Below are 12,848 nucleotides of genomic sequence, written 5' to 3' on the forward strand. Positions count from 1 at the left end.
TTGGTACCAGGGTGGTCTGACCCATCTCATGATGTTTTCAGCCTTTAATAATTTAAGATGAGAGATCCCAAGCCTTCTGTCTAGGCTTTTGCTCGATTGCTTGTTTTTTCTACGATTTCTTTTTCTCCCCCAGGCAAAACTGTTGCAGAGGATTGAGGCAGACGTTTTGCGGAGGGGTCTCTCTTTTACAGGTGTAGAACTGCCTTAATTTGGCCAACTTAAAAGCGCTTTTGAAAAACATGAATCGCTGCACGTGGCGTGGAGTCTTGTTTGATTTTAGCAGCGAGAGCCGGCAGCAATCCTCCGTGCCCGAGCACGGCCGAGCATCCCTGCTCCACAGCATCGGCCGAGGGCGAGCTTGGGTCTAGCGAGGAAGGGAAACTGTGGAAATGGAGGAGAGGAATGGGTTATAAGAGAGGATGAGGATGGTGAGTGGGCATGAAGGTGCCTGCCCAGGCAGTTTTGCCCCAAGGATTGCTCTGCCCTCCAAAGGCTGAATGATGCTGTGTCCTGCAACTGCTGTTAAAAAATGTCGTATTTTCCAGGCTGAACACCTTCCCCTTCCTCCCTGCCCTGAATAAAACCCCCATGAGGCTTCTCTTTAGCAAATATTACCAAGTTTGCAAAACTCTAAAGCCGAGAGGTGCCAGGGTTAGTTTGCTGTGCAGCCTTCAGGCAGCCCCTCTGTGCATATGCATTATGAAACTGTCTTTAATGGCATGATCATATCCTAGTTTTTCACCTTTGCCTCGCTCAGCACAGCTGATGTACCTGCTCTGGGAACGATCTGCATTAATATGGAGCTGTAAAAACTTCAACCGAAGTCAATGAGAGCTGTGCTTTGAGCAGGGGAAGTGCCATTTAATGCTAAGCACTCTGGAAAATCAAGTCTAAATGTCTCAAATTTGGTGCATGTAATGTAGTGGATGTTTTTTACATTACCGTTTCTGGGCCTTAGCTCCCCATCTGTAAAACAGGGATGGTAACAGGGAAACTGGGAACTTAATCCATTTATTGGTTGTAAAATATTGCTGATTTCTGGTGTTGAGCAAAGAATCAGGAACCCGTGAGGAGCTGAGTAATTGTACGTACACAGCAGCGTCTGAGTACAATAGAGTAGGAGCTACACGTCCTCCAGCAAAGGGAAAACAAGATACTGAGAAGCTGCAGGTGAAGTTGTTTTTAGGGTGCAGAGAAGCCTGCAGATGCTGTAGGTACCCAGGGGTGGGGTTTGGGATGCCTGCATGCTGAGCTCCAGATTGTTTCAGGCACCTGGACACCTGGTTACAGCTCAGCACCATCACCTTTGGTGTCTGGGGGGAGACAGGTCCTGCAAATAATCCTCCTGTGTGTGGTCTTGCAATCAACACCTTCAATAAAAGTGCATAATTTCCAGACACTGAATTAAGGTTGCCTTGGCAACTTTAGTTCTCACATTTTTTTAAGTTTTGTATATGTGACATTGTAGCCTTTCTAATTTCCTTTAATATACGTTTTCTGTGTGCTCAGACCTGTGTGTCCCTTTGTTGGGTGGCAGCGGATGCCTGAACGAACTTCGATGTCCCATCATCTCTGCAGTGCCCGTCTGCTCCCGTGGGCTTTCCTCAGACGCTTGCTCTGGGTCTGTGTTGCACAGCTGATGTTCTGCAGGATCCCTTTGCCGGTGGAGATCCCACCATCCAAGCAAGGACAGCCTGGATGTGACCTTAGTAGTATTTTGGGTGCTCTATCCCAGCACCCTGCAGAAATGCTCTCCAGCAGCACCAGCGAGATGGGCTGATTGATATCACCGTGTTACCTCTGGGCATGTAAAACACCCCTCCAGTGGCTGTTTTTCACTTCTAAATTTAAGCCAGAAATGAATTTACAAGTTCACTATTTTGAAATGAATGTTTTGAGAGGATGGGGTAGAAGGAATTGCTGGGCAAACGGAGCTAGTAAAAATACTGATTAGCACAGAGAAATCATTTGATAATTTTCATTTATGTATTTTTTAATTATGCTTTGCTGCCTTTACTGATAACCCTGGCGCCAATAGTGTGATCCGTTTTGCTAGATAAACATAATACTTTGTGAGTTAATTAGTGCACAATTACTATCTATTAATACATACTACTACTACTGATTCCGTGTTGAACAAGCAGATTCCACTGCTATTAAGTGTTTAAATTATTAATATTTAGGGCTGCCTAGAACCCCTCGTCGAAAGGCTTTATTGGTAATCGCAGGGGTGTGAGGGCCCAAGGTGGCTCCTCAGTGAGCCTGGAGCTTTCTGTTCCTGGTGGTCTAAAAGTTACTTCTTTAATTCTTTAAATTATTAAGATGTTGAAACTGTGCTTTTCCCGTGTTTCTTGTTTGCTGCCGTTTTTTGAACTTATAAGAATTCACATTATAAAGCTTTTCTTTGCAGCTGAATTTTGGAGGAGCAGTGTGGGGAAGGGGACAGGTCAGGCTCATCTCATAACTTTGCATGCTTCATAGGTAAATAACTTAACTAGAGTTAATAAAACTGAATTAGGTATGTCTGGCTCTGTCTGGTGATACGGTTGGCAGAGGGGAATGGATTCCTTTGAAGCTGAAAATATCAGCTGGGACATTAGGAGCGGTTGTGGTAATAGCAACAGGGAGATGACGCTCTGCTTGTCTTAAATAACTGCAGAATGGGGTGGTGGGGACATGAGGGGGGATGCAGTGGGGTGGGGGGTCCCAGCGAGCCCCCGCATCCCCCAGGACGTGTGTGCATGCGATGGGCTTTCCCAGCTCGCTTTTATTCCAGCGTGGTCGGTTTTGCTTTGCTGTAATTAAATCTCTGGCCCTTCTGGTTGCTGAGGTGTGAGCTTCAAAACACTCTGGCAGAGCGATGGTTTTATTCAATCTCTAGCAAATTATTGAAGCGTGGTGGGGAATTTTTCACACTTTCAACCTCAGGGTTTTTGGGAGAGAGTTTTTGCAAGTGTTTATTGTAGTATTACCACAAGAAGTGAGACTACCTGGAAAATTTATAGTAAGCAGCTCGTCAGCAGTGGTGTGTCAGCGTAGCTCCATTGAAATGCCCTTGCCATCATCACTTTAAGGGTGATTTCTCCCAGTTTAGGACCTGCATGATGGTTTTTCTTGAAACCTTCCAGCACTATTAAGTTGGCTGAAAAGTGTTTGTGGGTGCACTGGGACAGAAACTCATTTTTTCTGCATAAAATAAGAAACGCATGCCATACACACACATCTTCAGGCACCACACTAAGAAACCTGTTTGAAGACATAGACTTAAGTGTACCGAAGTTTCAGATTGTGAAGTCCCTTGGTTAGAAGCTGCCATCAGCTTGTTGGGTCCTCCAATGTTGGCTGGAAATTAACTTTTCCACAGCATCCCAGCTTGGTCAGTGCATGGAGGGACTTACTTGGGGAAACTGCTCAGGGCTCAGTGCTGCATTCACTACAGATGCAGTAAATGCTGTAGCGGGTGCATGAGGGGGTTGTAGAGAAAACAGTCTATTGTTGCAGGCAGAATAAAAGAGAAAACAGTTGAAATCCTGGAAAAAATATACCCCTCGGTCTTTAAATTGGAGACCACTTTTCTGAAATGACCATACATTCATCGTAATTTGGGTGTATAGTGGCATGGTCCTGTGTGCAGAAAAGCTGAGCCTGTGGTGCAATCAAACCAGGTTGGTATTGTGCTGAGCGTGGGAAGTGCTAAAAGTACTAAAAATAATTTTGAAAGCGTCTCCTGTTGGACATTCAGCAGTGGTGAGCACCTTTATTCCTGATCTCTTGTTGCCTTGGCTCCCTGTCTTCAGCATTAAAATATACCTGGTGTAGAGAAACTGTGAGAATAAATGAAGGTTTGTGAGATGCTGGGGGTGCTGAGTGTGGGTTCCCAGGGCTGGCTCTCCCAGGGAATGTCACGCGCTGGGAGCGGGTCTGGGGTCACGGTTGATGGCACCTCGGGGTCCCCAGGGACCTGCAGCTGGGGTCACATCCCTGCATGCTGGTTAAATCCCGACAATTCACTGCTGACCGCTGGGCTTTGCAGATGTCATTTGTATTTTATTGGCTATATGTAATGCCTGTATAAAAATGTGCTAATGCACTTTGCACACACCCTCAGCTGGGATGCACGTGTCGATCAGGCAGGCAGAGCCTTTGTGCCCGTTTCTGTGATGAATTTTGCTGGGCATTGCGCGACCACGGCGAGCAATTCCCAGCCTTACCACGGCCAAGCGCTGCCATGCAGGAAGCCGGGGACGAAGGACTAGGTTAACTTTGCTTCTGCTGTGATCTGTAATTCCCTGTCCAATTTGGTATTCAAGCTTGCAGCTGAGAGCACCTTCCCCTCCCGACTCGCCGTCTTCCACCCAGCATTTGCAATTTCTGGCTGGTGAAGAAGTTTCCAGGCAGAGCAGAGGCAGAACTGTTTGCACAGCAAAAAAAGCTCGTGCGGGTCCCACTTCCACCAATCCCATTAATATGTTTGAGGCGTTTACTCTGCAACTCGAGGAAGAGTTCGGCAACCTCGCTAATGATTTCAGTGCTGGCGGGATTAGTGGAGGAAGGCGGGGGTTTAGTGGAGGAAAAGATGTGAGGGAGAAGAGGAAAGGAGTGGAGGAAGACGGGAGTGGAATAGGTGAGAACACAGGGGGTGCTCGGAGCATTTACTGGGGAGGAAATAACCAACTGTAACAAGTCTGGGATTGTGTCTGGGGACTCCTCAGAGGAGTTATTCCCCAAGCTGAGCATCCAGCTCCTCCTGGAAACTGCTCTGGGGGAATGGATGCTCAGCTTGAGCTTTTGGGGCTGTAACAGGGACTGGAAGGGGCAGCCGCAGCTCCCACATGAGCATCCATGGTGAGTATCCCCCTGGGTAGAGCCAGCTCTGGGTGAGATGACCTGATGGGACAGAGAAGAAGGGTGAAAGGCAGGGGATGTCCATGTTTAACCCCTGGCTGGGCATAATGGGAAAAGGGAGCAAATTCTGCACAGGGGACACCTCTCCGCTGGGCTCTCAGCAATGAGGAGACCAGCCCTTTCTCAAGCTGTGCAGCAAAGTGGAAGTTTTGTGGCCAGAGCTGGTCAAAGTTGCTCAGGCAAGCATCTCTCGGGCCAAAAATCCAAAATGTGGGTGTTGCTCTGCACTGTTTCACAAGTGCATCAGCTGTTCAGGTCCCTGTTGACCAGGGTTTTGCTGATGGGAGTGGGAAGCAGCGTGAGGTGCTGGACGCGGGACACCCTGGCTGGGCTGTGTTGGGGTGTTTTGGGTCCCTGCTCTGTACTGGTCCCTCCCTTGGGGTGAAGCTGCAGGTGACACAGCATCACGCCTCCTGCTGCTGGTGTGCCCTGACTCTAGAAACTCATGAACCTCAAATCTCCCCCCTGATCCCTGTCCAAACACACTTTGGGGAGCAGATGGTGAAACCGCACTGGCTTAGTCCCCAGCTCGCATATTTTTCTTTGTTTTGCTCAGCGATGGTTAACTTTGTAAGACACTGAAGTCTTTAACCATTAGCAGGCAATAAGAAGGGGCAGCTGAGTTGGATAACACCCTCTAATCCCCTTCCAGGATGAGCTGGAGAGAAGAGCCACTGCGAAGCTCAGGAGCTTATGCTGAGCTGAGTGCTTTGGAGGCTTTGAGAATTGCCTGGTGTGGTATTTCATGAATAAATAACCCCCAGTGATATTTGTCACTGAATCTGTTTCATTAATGAGGGCCTAGAACAAAGTGGGAGGATGGAGAGAAGTATTTTTGAGGGAATCAAGGCGAATGTGGGTGATGGGAGGTGGCTGGGTGAGGATGGTGGAGAGCCCTGCTGTTGTGCATTGCACTGACTGTTTGTGGGAATAGAAAATGTTAAAACCTGGGATTTTGCTGAAGCTGTGTGTCATCAGTGGGTGCTGGCGGATAGGGGAGTGCATCTCATTCATAAGCGTATCATCTGTGTGTGTCTTTGGAAAGGCTGGAGAGTTAAAGAAAGAGCCTGTGCGTGTGTTCATAGACATGCCTGTGCTTATGGAGAGAATTGGACACTAGAAGTCAAGTCACTTGCTCCAAAATGCCCTTTTTGAGGGGACCTAGCATCTGTTTCAAGATGGTGAGGAATTGCCCTGCTTGATTCCTGTGGTTTTGGCGCCTGGGTCCATCCAGGGCCACCGGCAGCTTCTCCCGGCTCACGGGTCTCACCGCAGAGCCCGTCTTCTCCTTCCTGCCATGTCAGCATGGACCCCGGGTCACTCAGAGAATTTCAGCACAGATAGATGGAGAAGAGGAGAAAAGAGCTGTTCTTTTGCAGACAGGTCATTACTGCAGGGAACGTGATTCATCCGTCAGGGCTGGTCTAACCTGGCATGCTCAGGCAGTGGGGGGGACGGCTGTCCCCTGCGGGCACCGTGTGGTGAGGACCAGATGCTGTCATCGCTCCTCCGGTGTCCCCTGCCTTGTTGGCACTGCTGGCTCTCCAGGGCTGGCTCTGGGATTTGGGGCTGCGGTCCTGTACAGCGGGCAGGGGTCACCGCCAGAGCCGTGTGGGTGGAAAATCATCTGTTCCATCCCATTGTCACTGCGGGAGGCAAGTAATTAATTATTGCTCTTTACCCCTAAAATTAAATGGAGCCGCTGGGGCTAGCAGTGCCAAAGGCTCAGCTCTGCCTGCGCTGAGCTTGGCTCTGCTGGCCCCTCCGGAGGCAGAATAAAGCCAAGTTTGCTCCCAGCTCGCTCCGAGCATCCCGTCAGCCCTCTCATCTGCTGACATCCCCCCGTCAGGGCGCCGCGTTGAAGTGATGCTGCTCTAATCTCATGACGGCCGGCTCAGAAGTGATCTGGCCGAGCAGCCTCTCTCTGTCTGCAGGCAGCAGTGTCACCCCGCTCCTCTCACAGGTGACATTTGAACACTTCGCTCTGGCTCTGCTTCCCCACCTTTGAGCGAGGTTAATATTTTAATATGCTTAATGGCTCATTCTGGCTCGGCAGCCCCTGCCCGTGCTTTGTCGAGGGTCATCCATTATGCCAGGCGTGATTTCGGAGACTGAGGTTCCTGCTCCCGTCCCCCGCACTCTTGAGGGCAGAAGGTCGGCTTGTGCTTCCAGCTTTTAATTAAAACCATGACGAGCTGCCCTTGCCAGCCCCAGCCTGGGTGCGTGGCTGTGGGGTGAGCCGGCTTCTCCCGGCATCTCTTCAGAGCTGCCCAGCAAAGGCTCCAGCCCCAGGGCCTCCTGTCCACCACCCAGGGCAGCTGTAGCTCCTCACCTTCTCCCCCCAGGGACATGGGAGCTGTGGGAGAGGCTGGTTGGTTGGTGGCCAAACAGAAAAGCCAAGAGGGAGGATGGGGACACGGTTCTCCTTGCAGCCCACCTACGATGAGAAACCCCTCGGGAGGAGCAGATGGGGCTGAGCTTTCTGGTGGGCGGTGGAGGAGTTGTCATCATTTGTTTCTTTCTTTTTTTTTTAAATAATTCTCCCTACTTTAATAATCAGTAGTTTTGGTTAGTAAATAACATGCCCTTTCTCTCCCCCCATCTCTCCAGCAGAAATACGTGCTCTGATCTGATATATTCTCCCTTTCTCACTCCCTCACTGCAGAGGAGCTGCAAATTCTGATGGGAACAGAGTGCTAATAGAAAAGGGGCTCTAAAGATGTTTGAAACATGACCAAGAAAGGACAGAGGGAAATTCAGCTCCAAATATGCTGGAAAATCTAGGAGAGGGGCCAAGAGAAGGGGGAATATCAGAAGTGTGATTGCCAAGAGGGAAAAGTTAATTGTGAAGCATTAATTGGGGGGGAAAGGGGCAGCACAGACATGAATTTGCGACACAGGGCGGTGATGCGGCTGAGGGCACCGTGATGGGCACGGAGCTGCCCCGGGGCTGGGGACTCATCCATCCTAACCCATGGGATCTGCCAGTTTACCAGTTCTTGCTGGTTTTAAGGTGTTTTCCTTGTTGAAATTCCCAGCTTTTGGAATCCTGTGATCGCCTGGAAATCTGGAATTTGCAAAATCACGACTTCACTACTGCATAGGGCTTTATTTCTTTGGGTTTGGTCTCTGGGTAGTTTCTGGCTCACAAGTCTGCAGGGAAAATCTCGATTACGCCCTAAAGGCTCAGAAAGCAGAAGGCAAATTTATGGGTAGGGGGAACAACCCAGTGACTGATTTATTTTTAAAATCTCATAATTTTTATGCCAATCTCATTATATAGGTTTTTTTAATGCCTGACTCATGATTTTTCCGAGCGTTTGGTGCTGGCAGGGCTGTGAGTGTGACACCGTGTGTGTGCGCGGGGGCCTCGCTGACAGATAACGTGATGCTGTGGTCCTCAAGGGCCGACGAATATTCCTCCGCTGCCGTTTCATTGCCAAGCACACAGCTTTCAAATTAAAAACCCTCCAAAAAAGGGAGACTAGCCTGGAATTTGAGTTGTTATGTGGTTTTTTAGGTGCTGATGGAAGTGTGGGGGAGATGCTAAAGGAGAATAAACCATCCTGTGACTCCTGGCATTGCCTCGGGGGATATTTTAAGGTCAGAGGGGTCAGTGTTTATTTGCAGCCCCCTGTGGATAAAGATCTAATAAACAGCGTGTGGAGGTCAAGTCCATGTCCATCAGTGACTTGTTCTGTGACCTTGGGTAAATCACTTTGTCTCTCTCCTGTCGGTGAGAGGGTGACCGGATCTGTTGACCAAGATGGGTTGCAGGTATCAGTTAATATTATAAAATGTGCTTTGAAGATGAGTAATACCTTGGAGATACTTAAAGCTCTTGACGAGCATCTGCGTTCCTTTTGCAGGAACCCAGAGAAAACGAAGTGCCTGAATACTTTGTCACAGCCCAAATCCACTGTGTGTACAGCTTGGAGAGGCAGCGCTGGGAGCTTCCCCAGGCTTTCTGTTGCCATTGGATTCGGGGTCATTTATGCTTCTTGCTTGCTTAAGAGAGGGATGTCACAGCACGGCCGTGCCTGTGGCTTTGCGAGCTGGAGCGGTGTGTCCCCTGCTCCCGGTCCCCTGTCACCAAGCACAGGGATGAGCCTCTGCATCTGCATCCCAGCAAGCAAAGCCAAGTCCCACATGGCTGTCCAGCTGTGGCAGTGACCCCCGGCAATGGACAAGGTGTTTGTCCCAGCTGTGAAATGTTCAGGAGTTTCACTGTCATGGATTCGCTGTTGTCCAGTAGAGGGTTGGATTGACACACAACTGCAGGCTGCTAATAAAGTATCTTTTAGTTGCCAGTTTGCAGGAAAATGGTATATAGTATCTTTGAAACCCCATAACTGGTTCATTATCATCAAGGATGAGATGTTATGCAGCAGATTTACTTTATATAGCTTGATCACAAAGCCTTAATTTTCTAGGGAGGCCTCCTTTGCCTCACTTTTGCTAATCAAAACGCCGTGATTTTGCCTGAGCAGCTTTCTTCATGGATCATCCTGCCCATACCATGTGTCACCAGCTCCCTGCCAGCCCTAACGGTGCCTTTTCTCTCGAAGGGAAGAAGCGATGCTGTCCACCTACTTTGAAACCATCAATGACTTGCTCTCCTCCTTTGGGCCAGTCCGAGATTGCTCCCGCAACAACGGCGGCTGCACCCGCAACTTCAAGTGCGTTTCGGATCGCAAGGTGGACTCGACGGGCTGCGTGGTAGGTCTCCCGGGGCTGGCGTGTGTTTTGGGGACAAGGCGGAGGGAACGTTGCCTGCTAGCTCTCTGGGGATGTGGCCACAGGGACCTGTGTGCTGGTGGTGGGTTCCTCCCAACCCTGGGGCCCTCATGGCAGATCACAAATGCCTATGGACTGCGGGGAAGGAGCCCGGGGGCTCAGATGAGCAAAAGGAAAATGCTTGAGGCTGATGGTTGTTTTTCTGCTCATCAAGAAAGCCTGGGCTAAAGCAGCTGCGCTTTTTCTCCTGTCTTGTGCCTCTCAGTGTGGGATAAAGATGAAATGTCTCCCCATCCTCTCCTGCTCTGCAGCCCTCAGAGTTTTTATTTGTTTCTGAATGTGCTCACGTCTTGCCAGAAAACCCGAATCCCAGGTTTTGCCATCTCCCCTCCAGGAGACCTCTGACCGCAGCTGTTAGTTTGGGCAGAGGCTCTGAATCACTACCAGCTATCGATGCACAGAGGGGTTTTGCTGTTTATTCCCGTGGGCTGCAGCGGAGCTCAGCACCTCTCCCGGCTCTGACACATCTTCCCTCGACAGCAAAGTCACCACTTCCCTGTGTGCGGAGCTTGTGCGAGTCTGGTACCATGCAGAGATGCGGGGGCACAGCCTTGGGAAACTGGGGGAACCCAGAGCATCACTTCTTATCTGTCTGTTGTAAGAGCTGGGCAGTAGTTGGTGATCCAAGGTGGTCCAGAGCTCCTCACCTGCTCCTCTTGCCCTGCAAACACACACCTGAAACCCCCCAAACCCCTCTGCCCCTTCCCTCTCACCGCAGGCAGAGCTCCTGTCACCCCACCCCTCCCGTCTCCGCAGAGGAAGGAGTTAAGTGTCTCTTTATTTATTGAAGATGTTTATACACGGCAGCAGGAAAGGTCAGGCTGGAGCGGTGCCGTCCCGGGGGTGGCGTTTTCATTATCCCTTCCTCCGGTTGCTTGTTAAGGCCATTTAGCGCGACAGCCTGATGTGTCACCAGCAGCACCTGGTGCCATCCCCCCCTTGCCGCTCCTCTCCGTTTCCTCCTTTCCTTTCCCACTGTCGTTTTCCTTTGTTCCCTTTTCCAGGGAGTTCTCATCTTTTAGGGGTTTTTCCTCGTTTTTTTGGGTATTATTTTTCTCTGAACACAAACGTGCCTCCCAGACACTGTCAGAAGCAATCGAGACTCCAGTCGTCCCGTGCCGCTGGGAAGACGTGCCTTTTTTAAAAAGTCAGGATATATTAAGATAGAAATTATCAATTAATTACAGGCCTAAGCGCTCACCATGCTGACATGTGGAGAGGCAGAAATTGAAAACTCTGTCACTTGGGGCTTTATGTAAAGAGAACAAACTGTGTACAAGGGCTGGCAGGGGGAAGGGAGGGAGCAACTGCCCTGGGGAGCATCCCCTACCCTAGAGGTGACACATGGGGATCTTGAGACCTCCTCCTTCTCCTCTTCTCCTCCTTTTCTCCCCGCTGCAGGAGTGTGGGGCTGCTCTGACCTCTCTGCAGCCCTGACTCGTGGGATGAAGCCCCCCCAGCTCCTCATCCCACCTGCAGCATGAGGACAGCAGAGCTGAGCTCCATGGGGCAGTTTGGGGACAGCAGCTGTGCCCCCTGTCCCATCCACGTCTCTCCCTGCTTCCCATCAGGCTGGCACCAGGGACACAGAGCTTCATCCCCCCAAGATGTCCCAACCCCACGTGGCATTTTATACTTGCAGGTCCCCTGCAATGGCTGGGGTATGAGCAGAGGTCTGTGGGACACTGTCCTGTCTTTCTTGCTGTGGTCCATGGCTGTTGTCTGGGGAAAAGTCTGTCCCTGCCCTGAGTTGTGCTCGTGACACTGGGTGGGTTGCAGGTGATGGGGGCTGAGTTTCGGAGCTTCACCACAGCCCCAGCGTGCGACCTCGTGGCATCTTCTGCGCCGGTCCCTGCGCTGGGCAATACGACACGTCCCCTCCTCATCCCACCCTGCTCCCCGAGTCTGCCAGGTGTGAGCTGGGCTTCTCTTGAGAGCAGGGATGGGGTCGTTTGCTGCAAATTTACAGGGATGTCAGTTAGTTTTAAAGCTGAACTGCTGTGAACTCAATTTGCCAATTTGGTAAGTGCTATGGGCAATATCGGGATGTAATTTAATTAAGCTATCCCCTTTTTATAGAGTTCAGGGAGCATTCACGTGCTAATTTTAGCACTAGGCTTCCTTCAGCTTGACTCTGGACGCTGTTTCGCAAATCATGACATGTTGTTAATCTTTACCAGTCAACAGTTTATTAATTTGCGAAGGCCACAGAAGTATATAATCAGTGGTTCATCAATCAAGGCTAAATCCAACAAATGTTCCAGGCAGGTACTGAGCATAAAATATACATGCAGCCTTGTAAGCAATTAATACACAGCAGAGCCAGAGCCTAGCAGCTCAACCAGGGAACAGCACAAATCTCAAAGATTTCTTATTCCTTTTATATATAATCATCATCTGTTACCAGTTCCTTTGTGCCCTTAATACGGCTTCCAGTAATTCTGCAGGGATGCATTTATCTTCGGGCTTTTTAGTGGCGTGGGCTCTGCCATTACCTAATTGTTTGGCCTTAAAAGGACTTGGGTAAAACGTCGAGGGCAGTTTGTGGTGGAATCTCTCTGAGGACAGTCCCCTTGGGCTCACGAAGGAGAAACGGGGACGTCGCTTTGCTCAGTTAAAACCCTGTGTGCGAGATGTCACCTGGAAGACCCCAAGGGCTCTGCAGTGGGGTCCCCAGCTTCCATCCCACACATTCCATGGCGCCCTTTTTTCCCCCCCTCTTCTCATGGCTTTTCTGTTGTTTTTACGTGTACCCAGTAGATGGCATTAGCACATAAAGGTTTTCTGTGGTTCTTTTCTTGTCGGAGGCTTTTTTTGTTCAAGTAATTTTGAGAAGTATGAGCTGCGACCTTGCTGAGACCCTGACACCGCTAACTGGAGCTTTGCCTTTGTGCCCTACCTTGTAACACAACAAAACAATCCTCAAGCTCTAGAAAACCTGCTTCTGTGCAACTTTTCCCTGTTGCATCCTAGAATTGCTGTCAGGTCTGGGGAAAACACGGACATTCCCCTAGAAAACAAAATCCCAGCGAGCTTCTCTGCACGTTGAGTGCAGTGTGCATTTTATACCATCTTGTAGGCATCACAGCAAAACAGGGGAAGCTGGAGGAATATGTTAGATTATTGCTAGGAGAAAAATACATGTT

General features: G+C 49.9%; 1 protein-coding gene across 3 annotated transcripts in view; it reads left to right on the forward strand.

The window, feature by feature from the left end:
- The window catches only part of ASTN2 (astrotactin 2), a 314,079-nt gene that overhangs the window by 158,283 nt on the left and 142,948 nt on the right, over nucleotides 1-12,848 (forward strand). For all 3 annotated transcript variants that reach the window (XM_065035950.1, XM_065035949.1, XM_065035951.1), the window contains one exon: nucleotides 9,474-9,624. In XM_065035950.1, the coding sequence (XP_064892022.1) occupies nucleotides 9,474-9,624 (151 nt within the window). The remainder of the gene's footprint in view (nucleotides 1-9,473; nucleotides 9,625-12,848) is intronic.

This window comes from Columba livia, chromosome 19, assembly GCF_036013475.1.
Source record: "Columba livia isolate bColLiv1 breed racing homer chromosome 19, bColLiv1.pat.W.v2, whole genome shotgun sequence".
NCBI lineage: Eukaryota > Metazoa > Chordata > Aves > Columbiformes > Columbidae > Columba > Columba livia.